The 23,934-nt window shown below is 44.4% G+C and overlaps 1 protein-coding gene across 1 annotated transcript in view; it reads right to left on the bottom strand.

Moving 5' to 3' along the window:
• The window catches only part of phex (phosphate regulating endopeptidase homolog, X-linked), a 70,391-nt gene that overhangs the window by 26,370 nt on the left and 20,087 nt on the right, over positions 1-23,934 (bottom strand). Inside the window, exons 5-12 of the mRNA XM_052014427.1 lie at positions 21,437-21,520; positions 20,596-20,741; positions 20,222-20,315; positions 15,866-15,994; positions 13,267-13,368; positions 7,215-7,289; positions 2,377-2,480; positions 805-863 (exon numbers count right to left, since the gene is read on the bottom strand). Coding sequence (XP_051870387.1) covers positions 805-863; positions 2,377-2,480; positions 7,215-7,289; positions 13,267-13,368; positions 15,866-15,994; positions 20,222-20,315; positions 20,596-20,741; positions 21,437-21,520 — 793 coding nt within the window. The remainder of the gene's footprint in view (positions 1-804; positions 864-2,376; positions 2,481-7,214; positions 7,290-13,266; positions 13,369-15,865; positions 15,995-20,221; positions 20,316-20,595; positions 20,742-21,436; positions 21,521-23,934) is intronic.

Genomic DNA, 23,934 nt, shown 5'->3' with positions numbered 1-23,934 from the left:
AAGTGGGCAGAAGCCAGAATAAAAAGGTAGGGGGAGGGGGAGGAGCACAAGCTGGCAGGTGATAGGTGAGTCCAGGTGAGAGGACGGAGGCAGGTGGGTGGGGGAGGGGGAATGAAAGCGAGTGATGTAAGAAGCTGGGAGGTGGAAGAGGCAAAGTGCTGAAGAAGAAGGAATCCAATAGGAGAGGACAGTAGACCATAGAATAAAGGGAAGGAGGTGGGAGGTGATGGGCAGGTTGTGAGGGTGGGGGAGGGGAAAGAGAAGGGGTGAGGGAGCCAGTGGGGGGGGAGGGAAAACAGAGGGGAGGGGTTACCGGAAGTTAGAGAAATTAATATTGAGGCCGTCAGGTTGGAGACTACCAAAGTGGAATATGAGGTGTTGCTTCTCCAAGCTGTGTTTGGCCTCAATGTGGCAGTGGAGGAGGCCGTGGATAGACATGTCAGAATGGGAGTGGCAAGTGGAATTGAAGTGGGTGGCCACTGGGAGGTCCTGGCTGTTACGGCAGACGGAGCAAAGGTGCTCGACGAAGTGGTCACCCAATCTGCATCAGGCCTTACTGATGTAAAGGAGGCTGCATCGGGAGCACCAGATGCAATAAGTGACACCTTCAGACTTCTGGTCTCTGGTTCTGAGGACAGGGTTGGCGGGTGGCTCTCATTGAGCATTTCCAAGGAATCGCAACCTCTCAGCCTCCATCAGTGCTGCCAGCTTCTTTATCCAAACATCACACAAATATTGTCACTCAGCAGAGACAAAAAGGAACCCACAGCTTTAACCAACTAGAAAGTCAACCCAAGCACTTACGTATCTGGTTTTTTGTTGATATGTAGAAGGCGTTTACTATGGTGGGTTGGGTGAACCATCTGTACAAAAAGGATAGAGTCATGTTAAGAAAATCTACTTGACAATGGTCCACCCTGACTGTGCCTTTCCTGAGAAGGTTTTGGACTAATATATTTTATTGCAGAAACTCTCTTTCTAAGGTGAGAGGGGAGAAAGTCCAAGGGAACCTGAGGGAAAAGTTTTTCACACAGAGGGTGGTGGGTGTCTGGAATGAGCTGCCAGAGGAGGTGGCAGAGGCAGGTACAACATTTAAAAGGCATTTGGACAGGTACTTGGATACAAAAGGTGTTGAGGGATACAGGCCTAATGCAGGCAAATGGGATTAGTGTAGATGGGCATCACAGTTGGAATGGATGAGTTGGGCCGAAGGGACATCATGCCTGATCCAATGATTCTATAATCCCATTTAGGTATTTAGAGTCATGGAGTTATACAGCGCGGAAACAGGTCCTTCAGCCCAAATTGTCTATGCCGACCAAGATGCCCCTCTAAGCTATTCCCATTTGTCCACGTTTGGCCCATATCCCTCTGAACTTTTCCTATCCATGTACTGATTCAAGTGTCTTTTAAATGTTGTTATTGCACCTGCCTCAATCACTACTTCTTTCAGCTCGTTCCATATGCGCATCACCCTCTGTGTGAAGAATTTGCCCCTTAGGTCTCTTTTAAATCTTTCCCCTCTCGCTTTAAACCCATGCCCTCTAATGTTTGATTCCCTTTCCCTGGAATAGGCTGTGTGCATTCACCCTATCTATGCCCCTCATGATTTTACACACCTCTATATGGTCACCCCTCAGTCTCCTACACTCCAAGGAATAATGTCTTAACCTGCTGAACGTCTCCCTACAACTCAGGCTCTTGAGTTCTGGCAACATACTTGTCAATTTCTTTGCACTCTTTCCTATAACAGGGTAACCAAAACTGTACACAATACTCCAGGTGCAGCCTCACCAGTGTCTTGTACAACATAATGTCCCAACTCTTATACTGAATGCCCTGACCGATGAAGGCAAGCATGCCAAACGCTGTCTTTGCCACCCTGTCTACCTGTGACTCTAATTTCAGGAAACTATGTACTTGTATTCCTAGGTCCCTCTGTCCTACAACATTCCCCAGGACCCTACCTATTTGAGTATCAGATGCAAGGGTAATTGCAGTCTATCTATTTTGGTGCAGTGTGAAACAATAAAACTGACCAGGGCATTTTGTCTTGAACATCCACCAAGCAGCAGTTTCACCTTCTCATTCAGGCTCACCACCTGCTTCAAGAGACAGCTTCTGCCCAGAACCATAGGCATTTAAAAAGCATTATAGTGTTGCGTCGTATTGCTGGAACAAGGGTGCCCATCAGTTGCCCTGGAAAGGTGGAGCCCGCTTCAATGTGTGACCCTCCCTACACTGAGTAGGCAGATACAATACCAGCAGGTCACTTTGGGTAATGGGATCCACACTTGCAAGCACTAATGCTCAACGGCTTGCAGGTATCAGTGGGATAAGGAAACGTAAAGAGACCGACAGTGTTTACGCACTCACTCTGTCTTTGAACTACGGATTCTGAGGACTGCGAAATCTGATTGGGCGATAAACTGAAGAAAATTCAGCACGTTTCCAAAGTAGTCCGTTGCCAAAACAGTCACCTATGAAGGCACAGGATAAACCAGGTGAGAGCTCCCAATAATGAACCAGGCAAGACAAGACTCAAAGCATTGCAGTAATTTGTAGCACGGAAAGAGGCCTTCCAGTCCATTGTGTCCATCCCAGCCAAAAAGAGAGTTATTCAGACTCATCTCTCTTTCCATCTTTTGGTAGTTTACAGTCACCAAGTGCACATCATGAAGGATACAAATATAATGCAACTTATACAGTCGTAGAGTCGTACAGCATGGAAACAGGCCCTTCATCCCATCATGTCAATGCTGCCCATCATCCCTATCTCCACTTGCCTGCATTAATTCCATATCCCTTTATGTCCTGCTCATTCAAGTACCTATCCAGGTGCCACTTAAATGTTGTTCTTGTTCCTGTATCTACCCCCTCCTCTGGCAGCTTATTCCAGATACCAACCACTCTTTGTGTGAAAAATTCACCCCTCAGATCCCCTTTAAACCTCCCATCCACCTTAATCCCATTTCTTCTAGTTTTAGACACCTCTAGCATGGCAAACAGACTCTTCCTATCCACCCTATCTATGTCTCTCATAATTTTATAAACCTCTCAGCTGTCTTTGATCCAGGGTAAACTGACCCAGCCTGTCCAATCTCTCCTTATAATTCAAGCCCTCCAACCCAAGTAACATTCCTGCGAATCTTTTCTACACCCTCTCCATCTTAATCACATCCTTCCTGTGGTGTGGCAACCAGAACAGCACAGAATACTCCAGGTGTGGCCTAACCAACATTTTGTACAGCTTAGAAGTACTGTACAGCACACTTTGTCACCATGTTGTTCCATACTGATATTGTAATAATTTTTTAAAAGTAAAACATGATTTTCTCAGACAGATGGGCTTCAGTTACACTGTTTCTAAAAGAATAATTTCTATCTTCTCTACTCCACGCTTCTACTCTCTACAATTCTCGCTGCCTCAGTAAAGCAGCCAAATTAATTAAAGAATCCACCCAACCCAGACATTTTCTCTACTCCCCCCTCCCATCAGGTAGAAGAATCAAAAGCCGGAAAGCACGTACCACCGGGTTCAAAGACAGCTTCTATCCCACTGTTATAAGATTATTGAATGGACCTCTTGTAATGATAAGATGGACTCACAATCTAGCTCACAATCTACCTTGTCATGGCCTTGCACCTTACTTTGTCTGCCTGCACTGCACTTTCTCTGTAACTGTAACATTTTATTCTGCATTCTCTTACTGTTTTCCCTTGTACTACCTCAATGTACTGATGTGATGAAATGATCTGTATGGATGGCATGCAAAACAATGTTTTTCACCATACCTCAGTCCATATAAGATGTTGGCACAACATAGTGGGCATAAGGGCCTGTACTGTGCTGTAGTGTTCTATATTACAATATTCCATACAAATGGGACTGTGTAAACTTCCCTCTCTGTCACATGTGACTCCTCATTCAACTTACATTCCTCGGCTCAAACGTCATTCATTAAACAGGTGGAACAATAATTGGGTGTAAGTGCATGAGAATCGATGTTTCTAATGGTGCACTGTTTCTGTAAATCCCAGCTGATCTGTATGTGCATCTCTCATGGATTAAGTGGCCTTTTAGAGATGCCTGCTGGAACGATGATATCTTTTGTGAAGGGCCTTATAAGACAGCGGTTGCTCAATATTTAAGACCATAAGCATAGGAACAGAATTAGGCCATTTGGCCCATCAGGTCTGCTCCACCATTCTCCCACCTTCTTCCTGTAACCCTTAACCCCTTTACTAACGAAGAACCTATCAATCTCTGCCGTAAATACACCCAATGACTTGGCCTCCACAGCCCTCTGTGGCAATGAATTCCACAGATTCACCACCCACTGGCTGAAGAAATTCCTTCTCATCTCAGTTCTAAAGGGACATCCCTTTATTCTGAGGCTGTGCCCTAACCACCTCCATCACGAAAGAGTCCAAACATGTCCCCTTCGATGGCATTACTGTTGTCAGATCAACATCCTGGGCATCATAATTAACCAGAAACCTAACTGGACCACCCACAGAAAGACTCTCCAAATTCTATAATTCCAGACTACATTTAACCACGTTATAATGTCCACCACAGCTTTCTAGAATAGCTAACAGAAGAACAGCTAAAATTTAGGAGATACGTTAATGAGGAGCCTAGATCAAATAAGTAGGAGGGACCTTCTTCTCTGAGCAGAGGGTTAAAAACCAAAGGTTTTGGATTTGGGCACCTTATCTTAGAAAGGATGTACTGATGTTGGAGGGGGTTCAGAGAAGATTTACGAAGATGATTCCCGGAATGAAAGGGCTGACATACGAGGAGCATTTGTCGGCTCTTGGATTGTATTCATTGGAGTACAGAAGAATGAGAGGGGACCTCATAGAAACATTTTGAATGTTGAAAGGACTGGACAGAATAGATGTGGCTAAGTTGTTTCCCATGATGGGTGAGCTCAGGACAAGACAGCACGGTCTTAGAAGTAGAGGGTACCCATTTAGAACAGAGATGCGGAGAAATTTCCTTAGTCAGAGGGTTGTGGATTTATGGAATTTGTTGCCACGTACAGCAGTGGAGGCCGATCATTGGGGGTGTTTAAGATGGAGATGGATAGGTATCTAATTAGTCAGGGTATCAGGGGATATGGGGAAAAGGCCGGGAATTGGAGCTAGATGAGAGAATAGTTTAGCTCATGGTGAAGTGGCGGAGCAGACGCGATGGGCCGAAGGCCTACTTCAGCTCCTTTGTCTTGTGATCTTGTGATTTAAAGTGATTGGTGAAAGGAATAGAGAAAGTTAAGCAAATTTCTTCATTCCAGGAAAGGTGGAGGTCTAGAACTCTTGGAGAAGGCTTGGAGAGGTAGAGACTTCTCCACATTTAAATGGGATTTGGGTCTATACTCAAAGAGCTGTGATCTGCAGGGTTATGGACCCAGTGCTGGAAGGAAGGACCAGACTGAAGAGTTCTTTCTACCGGCATGGACATGATGGGCTGAATGCTTTTTTTAGCTACTCTAAATTTTCTATCATTCTAATTAATACTTCAAAGTGACCTTTTAATCTTCTAAGTAGTTGTGCAGCCAAATATGTATCACAATCATATTAAGACACATTAATCAGAATATATATGGATCGATAGTAGAGAGTTATTAACTATAAAGAATCCAAAATTCCTGTCTAAAATTTAGATATCTCCAGAAGAACTGTTCACAACGTTTGATTGTGAACAGTTTCAGGAGAGAAGTGAGCTTTGATTCTTAAGATAAAATAAATCATATAAGTCACCGATACAAGGTTAACATGGACTGTAGTACAGACTCCTGTGCGCTTTGAACTAGGCTGCTGTGCAAATGACCATTTAGCATGGCTAATCAAAAGAGTTCCAGTTTTTAAATGGGATGCATTAACTTTGGCAATTTGGGCTTTAATTGCAACCTCATGGAGTCACACTGGATTGTCTCCAGTACTGTGGGGTAAAGGAATCATGGCCAGCCATGGGAGGTAAACTTGGCCAAAGCCAATCAAGTCAGGAAGTCCAGCTGGAAACAATAGATTTCATTATAGTCAAATGTCAAATCTATCCTTTTGTCCTGGGTCCATCTGGTCCTTGACTGTGGGGGAATAATTAATGTAGAAAATACTCACCCCGCAGTCCAGAATTGATTAGGGTGCAGGGTGGTCAGATTTATGTTAACCTAATGATCTGACGGGGCTGTCAGGGACAGAAGAGGAGGGAAGAAGTGATAATAGTTGACAGCAAACCTTCCACCCTTTTCTGGGGATTAATTATCCAGATTTCAATTACTGAGTAATTAAGCGTCAGAGATTATTAGTCTCCTAAATCAGGTTACAGCCAATATTCGCCTACAGTTTGTTGAGAGATGACTCTGATCACGAGTGTATTTGGAACTAGAGGACAGAATTGCTTATCTCAGAAGGCAATGGGGAGGATTTTCTTCTCCCAGGAGGTGGTGAATGTTTGTAAATCCCCTCTCCAGAGACCAGTGGAGGCAGGAAATTGAATATGTTGGAAGTGGAGGAGGATAGGTTTTGCTCCATTGAGGAGTCATGGTTATGGGGAACAGACAGGAACATGGAGCTGAAGGCAAGATCAGTTCAGTCATGTGGCCTACTCCTGCTCCTATTTCTTAGGTGGGTGTCTACTTGTTACAGTGGCTCTCTGCTCCCTCTCTGCAGACCCACAAGAAGATGAAGGGCCAAAGAGATAAATATTAGCTGGTGACAGGAGGAAGTGGCTATCTTGATTCCCTTGTTTCTTCATTTAGAGAATTTTTATTTGAGGAGTAAAGGGTGCTAAGCTTTGATCTAGGACCAAAGAACTGAGGACAACACTCAGCATCTGGGGTTTCTCTCTGCAAGTGCAAGATCAATGGATATCATTGAATGGCAGTTCGTCCTGTCATTGAAATCCCATTGAGGGATTCCTAACTGAGCTACTTTATGCTTAGCCTAAATTAACTCCCATCAGCTTTGACCAATACCCTCATTAATACAAAAACAATTCATATAACAAATTCTGTAGGACCAGAGGTATCCAGCAATTAAAACAAACATTGGTTTTCCAAAAACCAAGATACCCCTTTCTTTTATTTCTTCCATCACAACAAGTGCCCATCACCACTTGCACCTCTGGCCAATGGTGTGACTCGAATCTTGTTGAAACACAAAGTGTAACAAAGCATCGGGGGCCAATGAGAACTCGGGTACTTTACATTTCTGTAGTTATTAATGATGGCATCATTCAGAATGAAGTTGGGATATCCAACCTTGGCGAGAATAGCCTGCGCCTGCAAAGAAAAATGAAGAAATTACTGACAGTTAAAGTTATGGCTGTTGATTACAGGACTGACCTCATTTCTTTCAGGCTTGAGAACTTTCCAGAATGTGAATGCAACATGTGAGGACAAAGGTCATTCCCCCATCTTGCATGTCAAACTGTGACCTTTCTTCTACAGGTGATGGGTACCTTGATGATGGACCTAAACTGGCCTTGGACACAGCTCCATTGCCAAGGAAAGTGCTGATGTCCATTGGGGGCAATACCCTAGTGTCCTGGGTTATGGGCGTTAGCCCCCTGCCTGAAACTCATCTGTGCTGAAGTGAACACAACCTCAAGTCACCAAGGCTCAGGCACATTGGAGCCATGGGTAGATTGACCATGTTTCATATTAGTGAGTGAACAATCCAGCGCTTGGTGAATTCTGCTTTACAATGATAGGAAGAGCCGACATCAAAGGATCAAAAAGTGATGTCGCTATGAATGCTTGGCCGCCACAAGCCAGTTATCTCTGTGGAGGAGATGTGGCACCTCTTGGTAATGAGTACATTCTATTATAAATAAGGCTGAGGCCCCAGCACCAATCCTTATGACACGCCTCTCGTTACATCTTACTGACCCATTTATGCTTCCTCTGTTTCCTGTTCGCCAGCTGATCTTCTATCCATGCTCAACGTTACTTCTGACACCATTTTCTGCAATAACCTTTGATGCAGCATCTTCTCAAATGCCTTCTGGAAATTATCCTCTATCCACAGCACAAGCTACTACTCCAAAGAACTCCAAGCAAATGGTCAAACAGGATTTATCCTTCACAAACCAATGCTGGCTCTGCCTGATTCCCTTGACTTTTTCCAAAGTGCTCTATTATAATCTTTAATAATAGTGTCTAACATTTTCCTTATGACAGAGCTTAAGCTATCTGGCCTGTCGTTTCCTGCTTTCTGTCTCTCTCTGTTTTGAATAAAGTAGCTACATTAAATATTTTCCTATCTAATGGAACCTTATCTGAGTATGCTGGAAAATTGAAACCAAGGCATCAACTATTTCACCAGCCACTTCTTTTAAGACCTGAGGGTGAAGTCCAAAAAGACTCACCACTAAAGTCAAGGTAGGACTTTTACATTGAACAGAAGGGCCATGGGTACTGTTGTAGAATAGGGGAACCTTGGAGTACAGCTACGTAGTTCTCTTAAAGTGGAGTCACAGGTAGACAGAGCAGTGAAGAAAGCTTTTGGCGTGCTGGCCTTCATCAGTCAGGGCACTGAATATAGAAGTTAGGGGGTTATGTTGTGATCATACAAGACATTGGTGAGGCCACACTTGGAGTGTTGTGTTCAGTTTTGGTCACCCTGTTATAGGAAGGATGTGATTAAACTGGAAAGAGTGCAAAAAAGATTTACAAGGCTGTTGCCAGGATTTGAACAACTGAGTTATAGGGAGAGGTTGGACAGGCTGGGCCTTAAGTCCTTGGAGTGTAGGAGACTGAGGGGTGATCTCACAGAGGTATATAAAATCATGAGGGGCATAAATATGGTGAGTGGTCTTTTTTCCAGGTTGGAGAATTGAAAACTTGAGGATATAGTTTTAAGATTTGAGGTGAAAGGTTTAATAAGAACCTAAGGGGCAACTTTTTTTATACAATGGGAGGTAGATATATGGAACCAGCTGCCAGAGAAAGTGGTTGAGGCACGCAACGTTGCACTCAACATCAGCAAGACCAAGGAATTGATTGTGGACTTCAGGAAGGGGAAGTCGGGAGAACACACACCAGTCCTCATTGAGGGGTCATTGGTGGAAAGGGTGAGCAGCTACAAGTTCCTGGGCGTCAACATCTCAGAGGATCTACCCTGGGCCCAACATGTTGATGTAATCATGCAGAAGGCATGCCAGCAGCTCTACTTCATTAAGAGTTTGAGGAGATTTGGTATGTCATCAAAGACTCTTACAAATTTCTATAGATCTATGGTGGAGAGTATTCTGACTGCTTGCATCACCTCCTGGTATGGACACTCCAATGCACAGGATCGAAAGAGGCTGCAGAGGTTTGTAGACTCAGCCAGCTCCATCATGGACTCAACCCTCCCCGCCACTGAGGACATTTTCAAGAGGCGGTGCCTCAAGAAGGTAGCATCCATCAAGGACCCTCACCATCCAGGACATGCCCTCTCCTTGTTACCACCATCGGCGAGGTGGTACAGGAGCCTGAAGACCCACACTTAATGTTTTAGGAACAGCTTCTCCCTCTCCACCATCAGATTTCTGAATGATCCATGAACCCATGAACACTGCCTCATTATTCCTCTTTTGCACTATTTATTTATTTTTGTAACTTATAGTAATTTTTATGTCTTTGCACTGTACTGTTGCCACAAAACAACAAATCTCACAACATATGTCACTGATAATAAACCTGATTCTGATTCTGAGATACATTTAAGAAGTATGTGAACAGGTATAGGGATGGCAAGAGTTTAGAGGGCTATGGGCCAAGTGCTGGGATTAGCTTGAATAGACATCTTGGTTGGCATGAACAAGTATGGGCTGAAGAGCCTGTTTCTGTGCTGTGCTGTGCTGTACTGTACAACTCTATGACTATGACTCGGGGACTTGTTGCTCCACAGAGCCAAAAATTTGCTCAGGACTACTTCCCTGCGATTGCAATTTTCCTGAGTTCCTCTTTTTTCTATTCCTGACTTACAGCTATTTCTGGGATGTTACTTGAATCCTCTATAGTAAAGACTGGTGCAAAATATCTAATTCACTTCTGTCTCTTGTTTTCCATTACTAATCCCCTAGACTCACTTTCTATGAGTCCTATTTTCACTTAGTTAACTTTTTTATTTTATAATATCTGGCTTTACATTTCTACCCAGCTTTATCTTGTATGCTGATTCTTCCTTCCTTATTCATCTTTCAGTCCTTCTTTTCTTTTTTTAACATTCTGTCCAGTTTTCTAACCTGCCTAGTGTCCTTGTGAAATTATATGCTTTTCCTTTATGTTTGTATTATCTTTTACTTTTCTGGTTAATCACGGATGGTGGATTGGAAGATTTCTTTCTCATTAGATCCATTCTTCTCTCCCTCAATCATTATGATAGCCACCACCTGTTAGTACCTCCACTAAGAAGTCATTATCCTTACCAATTGCACAATACCAGAGCCTGTTATCTGATTGGCTCTAAAGCGTGATCTCCTAAGAAACTTTCCTGGAAGCACTACATTAACTCCTCATCAAGCCTTCCTTTGTTCATCAGATTTTTCCAGTTACATATAGATTAAAATCACCAGGGTTATCGGTGTAACCTTCTGACTAGGCCCCTTTAATGTTTTTCCTTCCTCTACTATGTGTGACTGTCCGGGGGGCTTATACACAACTCCCACATGCGACTACTTGACTTTAGCGATTCTCAACCCAAACCACTTCTATATCCTGAACTAGATCATCCTCTCTGTTGCATTAAGGTTAAATTCATAGTGTAGCTCCTCCACCTTTCCGAGAATTTTGTCCTTCCTAAAAGTTATGTACCCTTCAATATTCAGGTCCTAATCTAAGTCATCTTGCAGCCTTGTCCCTGTAATATCTATCAGATCTTACTGACTTCCTTCTGTTTATATTTTCAGTTCATCTTTTTTTTGAATGTTACATTTATTCAGATATAGTGCCTTTAGTTTTTTATTATTTGTGTGATCTCTGGCCTTATCTGATGTGTTCTTAGATTCATATTCTCTATCCAGTCCTGTTACAGTCCATTTATTACTTCCACATTAACACCTTCCTTGTCTTTACTCCTTGAACTTTGCAATTTGATCCCTTGATGCCACTACTTGGTTTAAATTCCCCTCTACTTCACTAGTTATGCAGTTCACTAGAACACTGGCCCCAGCACTTTCCCCAGCACCTTAAGCCAGAGCGGGTGCAGAAAAGGATGTTAGCGGGACTGGAGCGCTTCGATTATAATGAGAGACTGGATAGGCCAGGAGTGTTTTCCCTGGAGTGAAGGAGGCTGAGGGGTGACCTTATCAGGGTTTATAATATCACAGGGGGCATAGATAAGGTGGATGGTCACAGTCTTTTTCCCAGGGTAGGGAAGTCTGAAACTAGAGGTCACAGGTTTAACGTGAGAGGGGAAAGATTTAAACGGGGCCTGAGGGGCAACCTTTTGACACAGAGGTGGTACTTATAGGCAACGAGCTGACAGAGGAAGTCGTAGAGGCGGGTACAATTACAATGTTTAAAAGATATTTGGACAGGTAGATGGCTAGAAAAGGTTTGGAGGGCTAGGGGCCAAAGGCAGGCAAATGGGACTCGCTCAAGTAGGCACCTTGGTTGGCAAGGACAAATTGGGCTGAAGGCACTGTTTCCATGCTGTATAACTCCATGAATCTGTGACCTCCTTCTTGATAAGCAAGGGGGTGAAAGGTGAATGGGGAAGGCAGGAATGTGGTAGTAATTAAATCATCCATGACATTATTAAACGGTGGGGCAGGATCTTGGGGCTTAGTGGCCCACTCCTGCTCCTGATTCGTAAGCAAGTGTGCTTGTATGTATTACTGACACATCACCCGATAGGTTGAGATGTTTCCTACCCATAAGAATGATGCGATTGCCTCAGCTAAAATTACATAGCAAAAAAATATCTTCAGTTGTTGAGGTTTCACCATGAGAGGCAGAGGTCTTTGTTCTAAAGCTGCTCTGTCACCTTGTCAATGTGCATGGTGTTTTAATGTCCTTTCCCCTCTCAGTCCAGTGGATGATAGAACACTTCAATGCCCTGGTAAAGCTTGGCCTCAGCTAGGCTGGGATCTGTGAATCAATCAAGCTGGACTGCTGCATTCCCTGGAGCAACTGCTGACATCTGCACAGCTCTAGGGACCTAGGCAGGAAACAGGTAGTTCTAATGAAAGGTACCAGTCCTGAAATGCTGACTGTTTTTCTCTCTCCATAGATGCTGCCCGACCTGCCGAGTGTTTCCAGCATTTCCTGTTTTAATTTTGCTTCCCCACTGCGTCCAGGGCAGGGGAGCAGTGAACAGAGAGGGGATGAGGGAAGCACCACCCCATTGTTTCTTCCAGAGAGACTCAAAGGTCCACAAGGATGGTAAGCTGCCCTTTGACCACCAGTTGGTTAGGAGACAGGAACCAGAGTACACTGCCAGGGGCTCAGTGCAGCCTGTTCCTCCTCATCTACAGCAAGGGTTGGGTAGGTGCAGGGTGATCTAGCCAATGAGCTTGATGAATGAAGGCTATGGAAAAAAATAGGCTGTGAACACTGTCTACAACCTTAGTTAGACAGCATATTGTCCCAGTCATGGAGTCAAACACAAAGCAACATACTGCTGGCTGTAATTAAAAGCAAGGTCACTGAGTACAGTGTTGTAAACAGCCAGAAAGAACAGCCGTCTTTCCTGAAGATAGTAGAGAATGACACTTTATCAGCAGGAGTATAATATTACTGAAATATGTTGCACTGAGAGTGTACAGCTGTCCTGATAAACATCTCCAAAGGACAAATGACTGATGTAAAGAGTTAAAGAACATGCTGTCCCTGTAACTGGATCACTCTGAATGGTTCCCAGACAGTGACTGCTGGTTTCTGATCTAGAGTAAAAGCAATGATCTTCAGACTCTCTCATAATCTGACCTCAGGCATCACTGGTATGAAGTGAGCATGTGTCAGTGGAGTGAGTGTGTGTCAGTGGAGTGAGTGTGTGTCAGTGGAGTGTGTGTGCATCTGTGGAGTGAGTGTGTGACTGTGGAGTGTCTGACATGGACACACTCACCACATGCTCACTCCACGGTCTCACACTCACTCCACAGTCTCACACTCACTCCATACCAGTGATGCCTGAGGTCAGAGTATGAGGCAGTCTGAAGACCATTGCTTTTACTCTAGATCAGAAACCAGCAGTCACTGTCAGTTTCCCAGTTGGAATGACGACTCCTCCATCTCCCTATGCAGCTTTGTTAAAATATGCAAAATATACCTTTTCTTTTGCTCTTTCTTTGGTTTCTGCGTCCATCCAGTCATTTTCCTTATCCAACATGTCCAAAAATGCCCAACGAATACCATCAATTAATTTTTCAGTCTACAGAGGCAGGGACACAAGAGTCAATCATTAAATGAGAAATAGCATTGAGAAGTGTAGTACTGAGATCCTCAGTTGCAACTGCATTATTGAATCAGATTCAAGGGATCATGGTTGTTGCATTGGAACTGCTGGGAAGGGAAGATCAAAGTGTACTACTTATCCAATGACCCAAGGATTCACAGTTTCTGTAGGTGGACTATGTTCCTTATTATCTTGTTTACAATTTGCCCTTGAGGAGGTGGTGGTGACCGGCCTGCTTGAGCAGTTGCCATGCTTCTGATGAACGTGCTCTCAGTGTGAATGAAATACTGGCGATATATTTGCAAGGCAGGACAGTACGCGACTTGGAAGGGAACCTGCAGGTGGTGGTGTTCCTTGTCCTTGGTGGTAGAGCTTTGGGAGACTCTGCTGATGTAGACAAGGCATGTTTTATAGATAGTACACACTGCAGATGAATGTTTAGGGTGGTGGATGGGATGCCAATCAAGTGGGTTGCTTTGTTCTAGATGGTGTTGAGGTTCTTGAGAGTTTCTGGAACTGCACTCATCCAAGCAAAGTATCCCTTCACACTGATGACTTGTATCTTGTAGATGGTGGAAAGGTTCTGGGGCATTATACGGTTACAGAGTAATACAGCACGGAATCAGGGCCTTTGGCCCAACTCGTCAATGCCAACCAAGATGCCCATCTAAGCTAGTCCCATTTGCCTGTCTTTAGCCCATATCTCTCTAAACCTTCCTTATCCATGTACCCATCCAAGTGTCTTTTAAATGTTGTGATTGTACCTGCCTCAACCACTTCCTCTGGCAGCTCATTCCATAGGAGGGAAATCTCTTGCTGCAGACCACCCAGTGAATTGTTGGAAACTGCCCTTCATAACCTGCGCTTGGTGTGGACCAAAAAGATAAGAAAATAGGAGCCGGAGAAGGCCACTCGGCCCCTCAATCCTGCACAATATGAACATGGCTGATGTATGCTAGCCTCGACTCCTCTTCCCCATAACCGTCAATTGCTCGATCAAGGTTTAAAATTATTCTTCTTTACATTAACCTGCCACAGACTTAAGCATGTTGCCATATTAACTTTGAATTGGTGGAAAGTGTCTCACTGATTAATTCTGCCAAGCCACAGCTGGGGATCAGACGATCACCCATTAAAGGTCCATGTGGGAGTCTCACCACTGATTAAGAACTTAAACCACACTTGAAGCATCATCACTGGGACAGATTGGCTCCGTATGTCCTACAACCTCCATGATTTCTTTGCAATAAAAATCTAGTTATAAAAGATTGACATAAAGAATACAAGACAAAATGTAACTACAGTGTACCCTGCATTATAGAGGGGTTGCGTTACTAGAAGACCATTCATATCACAATTTTCTGTAATACGAACCCTTTATTCCCATTGAATCCCATGTTATAAGTGGAGATGTGTTCCTATGAGAAGTTCTTCTCTCAACAGTAATGCTCTTGCGGGTGCGCAGTCAATAGGCAAGGGAATTCTGATCGTATTGTAGGCATAAGAGAAAGTGTTTCCATTATACAAACTGCCATAACGTGGGGGTACACTGTATGAAGTTTGCTACAAAATGAATTAGCTAATTTTTGCAATTTTTCCACCTTGTCAAATTCTTCTACTTCTTTAAGTCTAATTATATTGGACAAAGTGTTTAGGCACCCCTTAACATTTCTTCCTTCAGTTTGCAAATATCCTATCTAATCACAAATGATTGCACGGAGCAACTTAGGTTAAAAGTAGTCGCCTTGTTTTCCAATGTTATATTTTTCAGCAATGGTTGGCCATAGGAAAGCATGACAATGGATGGCAAAGAAGTGAAACATAGCACCAAAAAGGGGGCTCATTAAATGTCTGTTCTTGTATGAATCAACATTGTTCTCTGATTAAGGCTTGGTTGTGAGTTACTGAACTTTAAGCAAGGAATGACATTTTCCAGATCCCAAAAAACTTGAAGATCAAGTGTGAACCAGGAAACCACAGATTAGGACACAATTAGTGCAAGAGAATCACAGGTGGAAAGGAAACCAAAGGGCATTCTGAATTCTAAAGAGTGGAGAGTGAAATATGGATGAGCATGTTTTTTTAAAAATTTGGGATCTGGGTCTTACGGCAAGGCCAGCATTTATTGCCCATCCCTAATGACCCTTGAGAAGGGGGGGGGGGGGGGTGAGCGACATACTTAAACCACTTCGATCCTTCTGGTGATGGTGGTCCCACAGTGCAGTTGGGAAGACTTAGACCCAGTGATAAATTTCCAAGTCAAGATGATTGGAGCATTAGACAAAACCGTTGCCATGGCTGTCAGGATTGGAGTAGCACAAGGTCTTTGACATGTTTCAAACACTGCGAGGTGCCTTACAATGATGCAACGTAGGTGGAATGTGGTAAATGAAATTCAGGTCAGGAGGTGCAGTTAAAAGCAGTCATTACAGGATAGAGGTGGAACAGTGAAAGTGATGTTCAGCCAACTTACCAGCTTCTTCTTGTCCTCTTGAAAATGAGCTTTCACAAACATCCCTCCCACAGCATACGGCATGAAAGAGTCGACAAAACCCGTACATTTTTTCCATCGTGGAGGCAATGACTTCATCCCTGAAATCACCTAGAGCAAGGTTCAGAACACCAGTGAGGTTCTTGGGTCTTACATTTCACAAGAACTAGTTTCCATCTTCCTGCTTCTCCCAAAGAGAAAGCAGGACATCACTCACGTTCCTTGTTCTAATTTCAAAACTCATCCTTCAGTCAACGGCACTCGCTTAAATAAATTATGAGTGCAACTCTATGTATCATGTGGCATGACTTTTGACACATTGTTGTACCGCCCACTGCTGTCAGCCAAGCGTTGACTACCTTCAACAGAAGATGTCTGTTTGGTACCCCTATCTTTGTTACTGGTGATTAGCAACATCTATGAGCTCACAGACACTACACTGGCAATGAGTCTGGGATGTTGCTGTTTGAGGAAGTAGCAGTGTCAGAGAGTTATAGAGCATGGAATCATGCCCTTTGGCCCAAATTGTCCATGCCAACCAAGACGCCCATCTAAGCTAGTCCCATTTTCCTGTGTTTACCCCATATCCCTCTAAACTTTTCCTATCCATGTACCTGTCCAAATGTTTTTTAACTGTTGTTATTAAACCTACCTCAACCACTTCCTCTGGTAGTTCGTATCATATACATACCACCCTCTGTGAAGAAGTTGTCCCTCAGGTTCCTATTAAATCTCTCCCCTCTCACCTTAAACGTGTGCCCTCTAGTTCTTGATTCCTGATCCCTGGGAAAAAGATTGAGTGTAGTCACCCTATCTATGTCCCTCATGATTTTATTCACCTCTATAAGGTCACTCCTCAATCTCTTATGCCACAAGGAAGAAGGTCCTAGTCTGCCCAATCTCTCCCTATAACCAAGTCCCTCGAGTCCTGGCAACATCCTCATAAATCTTCTCTGCACTCCTTCTAGTTTAATGGCATCTTTTCTATAGCAGGTCGACCAAAACTGAACACAATATTCCAAATGCAGCCTCACTAACGTCTTATACAAATGCAACATAACATCCCAACTCCTCCATACTCAATACCCTGACTGACGAAGGCCAGCGTATCTAAAGGCTTCTTCACCACCTGTGACGCCACTTTCAGGGAACCATGTACCTGCATCCTTAGGTCCCTCTGTTCTACAATACTCCCCAGAGATGTACTGTTCACTGTGAACGTTCTACCCTGGTTTGATTTCCAGTGATCTATGTGAAGTTAACAGCAGGGTACCCTGGGTGGAGAACTGATGGTGGTAGTCAGTGGATGTATCGGTGAGGGGGGAGGTCCGAGTGGGCTGGGCCACTTGCTCATGGAAGGTTCCTGAGGGTGAACAATATCACCAAGGAGAGACAGTGTCATGTGGAGAGGGGACAGTGATATTGTGCTGGAGGCAGGGCTGGACTTAGAGGACATGTTAGTGAGTGTCTCAGTGCCAAAAACCAGAGATGAGCTCTCATCTGTAGACACAGTGAGAATCCCAATGGGGCATTGTAACCTGGTGTGGGCAGAGACGGCGGAGAGTTTTATTTGGTGGTGCAGAGGGGCAGGAGGAGATTGATGTGGAACACACATTCAGACCAACATCGGCAGAGTTTCCAGACCCATTGGGATTGTGCGCTGCAGGAACGTTTAGAGTGCAGGCTGGCAAACAAGGGAATCGCAGGAAGCTACGTGATCCACTGGGTTCAGCAATCCAGGTTACCCACCAGTATAGAAACGGGAATTACACAGCGCGAGGCAGTTTCACTCGGAGCATGATAGCAGGGTGCGGAGAGGGAGGAAGCCCACAGGAATGGTGTCAACTTCACAGCACAGTCACCGCAAGTGGGTTCAGCAGGAAATCAGTAGCTCCCATGGGTGCCAAAGGCAGGAAGACACATGGGTGCCCAGGGATGTTATGGGATCTACCCGGACTCAGAATGTGACACAGCCTCAGATGATAACCCATTGCTGTACCTAACACGGGGCAAGGCCACTGCACAGGGGAAAAGTCCCTGAAGAAAGCAACTACCCATAAAGTCGGAGGTCCCAGTCTGCCTGGGATTCAAGGGGCAAGGGGAGGGAACAATCTCCCTGGGGCACCTCACACCCGGCACAATCCAACAATAGAAATGGGACAGTTGAACAGAGTTCAGTGCAGACTCAGGGAGGGTGATGAAGGCAGGACAATGAGGTCACCTTGTTGAATGAGGGAGCAACGATAATAAGCACATTGATGCTGAGACAAGTGGGTGTGTGGTAGGCAGGAAGGTGGATCGGAATACCTCACCCCTTTCCACTGAGGAGGAGGAAAGGACATTGGAACATAACATCTCCGAGTTATGGGGAGGTGAACCAGTGGTGACAGGTGGAGCTAGTTACCGATGGTGGTTATGGGCCCATGGGGCAGAGAATGGATTGAGTCACCGGACTGAGGGATCATTTGTGAGAAGATTGCAGGGTGGGGCAGTGAGGAAATCCAGGAACCATTTGGTGGCATTGACTGCTTTGCAGCACCGACTGTCTGACAGTATCAACTGTTTGGAGCCATTGACTGTGTGGCAGGGTCGGCTGTGTGGTAGCTGGCAGCATCACGTTCTCCTTCTCCTATATCACTGCATTTCTCTGCTGTGTCATTAGCTGGGGCCACAATGATATAGCTTGCCTTAAGGAACAGTACTACACATGCAAGGGCACTGTACCTCCTTGGCTTGGTAATGTGACCAGCAGTCCATTGCTGCCCTCACGACAGAACCCTGGGTCATTGTCCTGCAACTCCCTCAGGCAGTAACATCCCATCCTCCTCATCAGTGCACTGTGTTTAAGTTACCTTGTGTTGCTGCTTGCAAGAGCAAACAGGAAGGTAGATCTATGAACACATTAACCTTCATCCAGGGCAGCAAACTCTCAACTAAAGGTGAACTTGTCCAAGATACAGGAGAGAGGGCCACTGACAGAAAGTGCGAGAGTGCTAAGGACCAAGAGGCACTCTGAAGAAGAGAATAGGGTAGAGAGAGAGGGAGATGGGGAGTGAGAGAGAGAGAGAGAGAGAGAGAGAGAGAGAGAGCTGGTGGGCAAGGGAGGGAGAGAGAGGGAGGGAGGGAGGGAGGGGGAAAGAGAGAAAGAGAGGTTTGTTTTGTGAGAGAGACAATGGGGGCACAGTGTGTGAAAAATAATGGAACATAGTATGTGAGATATAATGGGGTACAGTGTGTGAGATATAATGGGGCACCATATATGAGATATAATGGGCACTGTGTGAGATATAATGGGGAACAGTGTGAGATATAATGGGGAACAGTGTGTGTAATATAATGGAGAACAGTGTGTGAGATATAATGAGGCACAGTGTGAGATATAATGGAACACAGTATGTGAGATATAATGGGCACTGTGTGAGATATAATGGGGAACAGTGTGAGATAAAATGGGGCACAGTGTGTGAGAGATAATGGGGCACAGTGTGAGATATAATGGGATACAGTGTGAGATATAATGGGGAGCAGTGTGTGAAATATAATAGAACATAGAACAGAAAACCTACAGCACAATTCAGGCCCTTTGGCCCACAAAGCTGTGCCGAACATGTCCCTACCTTGGAGACCCATAGCCCTCTATTTTTCTCAGCTCCATGTACCTATCCAAGAGTCACTTAAAAGACCCTATCGTATCCGCTTCCACCAACATTGCCGGTAGCCCGTTCCACGCACTCACCACTCTCTGAGTAAAAAACTTACCCCTGACATCTCCCCTATACCTACTCCCCAGCACCTTAAACCTATGTCCTCTTGTGGCAAGAGGACATAGGTTTAATGAGGCACAGTGTGAGATATAATGGGAACAGTGTGAGATATAATGGGGCATAGTGTGTGAGATAATGGGAGACAGCATGAAAGATATTGGGGTACAGTGTATGAGTAAATGGGACACAAGTGTGAAATATATTGAGTTTGGATTATGTTTGGATTATGTGTTTTGATGCCATTACCGTAGGCTACTGTGAAGTTTGAGAGTGTTTAAACAGGCTGTGTGGTACTATCTTGGCACTCTGGTAACGTTAGCTGTCAATCACCTGCATAATAATCATATGATGTCATGTGTTACACCTAGTGTTAATCCAGCAAGCACTGATAAACACTTCAACTCTTAGCGCTGCAGGGATTACAGAGTGATCAACACTGTAATGTATTACTTGCAGCTATCTTACAATAACTGACAGCAGCAAAGTTTTTATGCAGCAGTATTTCACAGAGTCCCACTCTCTACGATACATCTTCCCTCACTAGATGACACAAACTGCACGGGTCATCACCCACCTTAAAATATTCACAGTGCCTGTTGAGGAATCGCCGGCTGAGATTGCCCAATCTTTTGTACACGCTACTCCATACAATGTAGTTGGCAATGGTTCTGTGAATGAGATATAGAATCAATTCCTTCATATTATAACATTGCAGAGAGTCTGCAGTGTTGGATTGGTGTGTCAGTGTAATCTAAAACAGCATCTGGTCCACTGACAGCATTGGCTGGGAGAAATTGAAACAGGTATTGTCCTATTGATATTGAGGGGGGGTCACAATCACACATTGTTGGAACGTGCAGAGAAAAAGAAGCAATGGATAAATTCAGGGGTGAGAGGTGACATGCCAAGTGCTGTGATAATGGGAAGTGAACAGGATGTTCAGCTTACCGGTTATCCACGGTTTCTAGCAGCTGGAACAAGTCCTTGAAATACTGTGGAATGTGCACAATAACCTCTTCCGACGAGTTTATGTGTGTGAGAGAAGGATGCTCTTCAAAATCAATCACTGTCCTAATGTAGCGAAGCCAGTCAAACTGGGGACACAACAATATGAGCCACATGTGTTAAAACACAGTCCTGAGCAGCCTGGTGGGAACTAGCTCCTGATGGGAAGGGTTACCTGTAATCTGCTCAGGTGGGTTAGGTACTCTGTAGACTTGAGGCAGTATGTGTTCCTTTGATAACAGGACCCCATGACCCCAGGCAACCCAGTCCATCATGCAAGCCAGCCTCCCCTCCATTGACCCCATCGACACTTCCCACTGTGTCAGGAAAACAGCCAACATAATCAAGGGCACCTCCCACCCCGGTCACTCTCTCTTCTCCCCCTTTCCATCGGACAGAAGAAACAAAAGCTTGAGAGCACAAAAGACAGCTTCTATTGTGCTGTGATTAAACCCCTGATCTCTCATTCTACCTCATCATGGCCCTTGCACTTTATTTGTCTGGCTGCACTGCACTTTCTCCGTAACTGTAACACTATATTCTGCATTCTGTTTTCCTTTGTACTACCTCGATGTACTTATGTGTGGAATGATCTGTCTGAATGGCACGCAAACAAAGCTTTACACTGTATCTTTGTACATGTGACAATAAAAAACCAGTGGCTGAAAACATGGACATGTGGTTTTGTCTGTGATGTAACAGTACATTTGAACACTTCCCCTGTCAATGATGTGTAAGACTCAGGGCCTTGGGTTGTGCATTCATTGATCTACTCCTCACTTACCTGTGGAATGGCATTCTGCAAATCGAGCACACTGAGCTTATTGTAAAGGTCTTCACTCCTCCCTTTATTCTGTTGAACCAGAATCTGCAATATGCAAATGACATTGAACTGTAACCAGCAGCTGACTGAGGCACAGACAAATCAACACACCATTGCCAGGGATTCCTTCCACTTGTCTGCGTCACTCCTGCACTGACCCATGCATCACTCCTGCACTGACCCACACATCGTTCCTGCACTGACCCACACATCACTCCTGCACTGACCCACACATCACTCCTGCACTGACCCATGCATCACTCACACATTGTCTCAGATATAACCGCTGTATGGCCAGTGCATCTCTCTCACAGTGGGAGGTGTGTATAATGTCTCCTCAGCATGGTAGATGGTCTCAAAGACATGGTAGTCTTAGGACAAGTAAACATCATCTATAGAATGGTGGAGAGAAGCTATTGCCTCAGGGTTTGATGCAACAAAGAGTGCTGTTTGGCCCTGTAATGTCCTTTTGCTGGAGAGAGGTGATGGTCTCTGTGTACAGTCCCAAAGACATTGGAAGAGGTACAAAAAGTGTCAAGTTGCAGTTCTCATTGGACCTTTAAGCATTAGTACAGTTCGTGTGTGCCTCACACAAAAGCTCCTCAACTCAAAGACACAAAAGTCTGCAGAAAACAGTTTATGAACAAAGCGAGGAAGGGAGAGATGTTAGAGATTGTTGACCAACCATTTGAAGAACGGTCAAGTATCAGGGCACACAACAAGTTGGCTGCTCTCTGAAGATTGTGCAAACACATCATATCCCATAAAACAAAAGCTGCAAATTCTGAAAATCTGAAATAAAAGCAGGAAGTGCTGGGGATATTCAGCAGGTCACTCAGTATTTGTGGAAAGAGAAAAACTTTTTTTGTTTATTACACATTATATGCTACCCAAACCCTCTGTATATTACACCACACACTTCACAGTTTATAGATGCATATCCACCAGATAAATGATGTACATTGAACACTAGTCAATAGATATGATAAATTCATAGAATATAGAACAGTACAGACAGGAACAGGCCCTTCGGCCCACAATATCTGTGCTGAACATGATGCCAAATTAAACTAACCCCTTCTGCCTGCACATGATCCATATCCCTCCGTTCCCTGCATATTCATCTGTCTGTCTAACAGCCTCTTAAACACCACTATCGTATCTGCTTCCACTACCTCTCCTGGCAGCATGTTCCAGGCACCCAGCACTCTCTGTGTACAAATTTGTCCCACACATCCCCTTTAAATTTTCCCCCTCTTACTTTAAACGCATGCCCTCTAGTATATGACATTTCTATCCTGTGAAAAAAATTCCGACTGTTTACCCTATCTATGCCTCTCCTAATTTTATAAACTTCTATCAGATCTCTCCATGATCCTCTGATCATGAGCCTCTGATGCTCCATTTTGTCTAACCTCTCAATATAGCTCATACCCTCTAATCTGGGCAGCATCCTGGTAAACTCTTTTGTACCCTCTCCAAAACATCCACATCCGTCCTGTAATGAGGCAACCAGAACTACACACAATTCTTCAAGTGTGGCCTAACCTAATCATATGACATTTGGGAGACTCTTAGACAGCCACATGAATGATAGGAAAATCGGGAGCTATGTAGGAGGGAAGGGTTAGATAGATAATAGAGCAGGATAAAATGTCAGCACAACATTGTGGGCTGAGGGGCCTGTACTGTGCTGTAATGTTCTATGTTCTAAGACAAAATACACATATGCAGGACACAAACAATGAAGGGTAGGTAAAGACCCCCAGACACATCCAACTTGTCTCATACAATGTGGTTCACAATATATAATCTGCTTCACCCAAAACCCATGTAACTTCCCAAGACATGGTTAGCCCTCACACATTACATGCATGTATTATAAACCAGACACTTAGAAAACAGAACATTACAGCACAGTACAGGCCCTTCAGCCCATGATGTTGTGCCGATATTTTATCCTGCTCTAAGATCTATCTAACCCTTCCCTCCCACATAGCCCTCCATTTTTCTATCATTCATGTGCCTATCTAGGAGTCTCTTAAATGTCCATAATGTATCTGCCCACACAACCTCTGCCGGCAAGGCGTTCCATGCACCCACCACTCTCTGTGTAAAGAAAAAACTTACCTCTGACGTCCCCCGATGCCTTCCCCCAATCAACTTAAAATTATGCCCCCTCGTGTTAGCCATTGTCACCCTGGGAAAAAGTCTCTGACTGTCCACTCAATCTATGCCTCTTATCATCTTGTACACCTCTATCAAGTCACCTCTCATCCTCCTTCTCTCCAAAGAGAAAAGCCCTAACTCACTCAACCTATCCTCATAAGACATGCTCTCCAATGCAGGGAGCATCCTGGTAAATCTCCTCTGCACCCTCTCTAAAGCTTCCACATCCTTCCTATAATGAGGTGACCAGAACTGAACACGATACTTCAAGTGCGGTCTAACTAGAGTTC

This window comes from Pristis pectinata, chromosome 4, assembly GCF_009764475.1.
Source record: "Pristis pectinata isolate sPriPec2 chromosome 4, sPriPec2.1.pri, whole genome shotgun sequence".
NCBI classification, from domain to species: domain Eukaryota; kingdom Metazoa; phylum Chordata; class Chondrichthyes; order Rhinopristiformes; family Pristidae; genus Pristis; species Pristis pectinata.
Note: the sequence above shows the minus strand (reverse complement) of the source record. Positions and strands in the feature narration are given on the sequence as shown.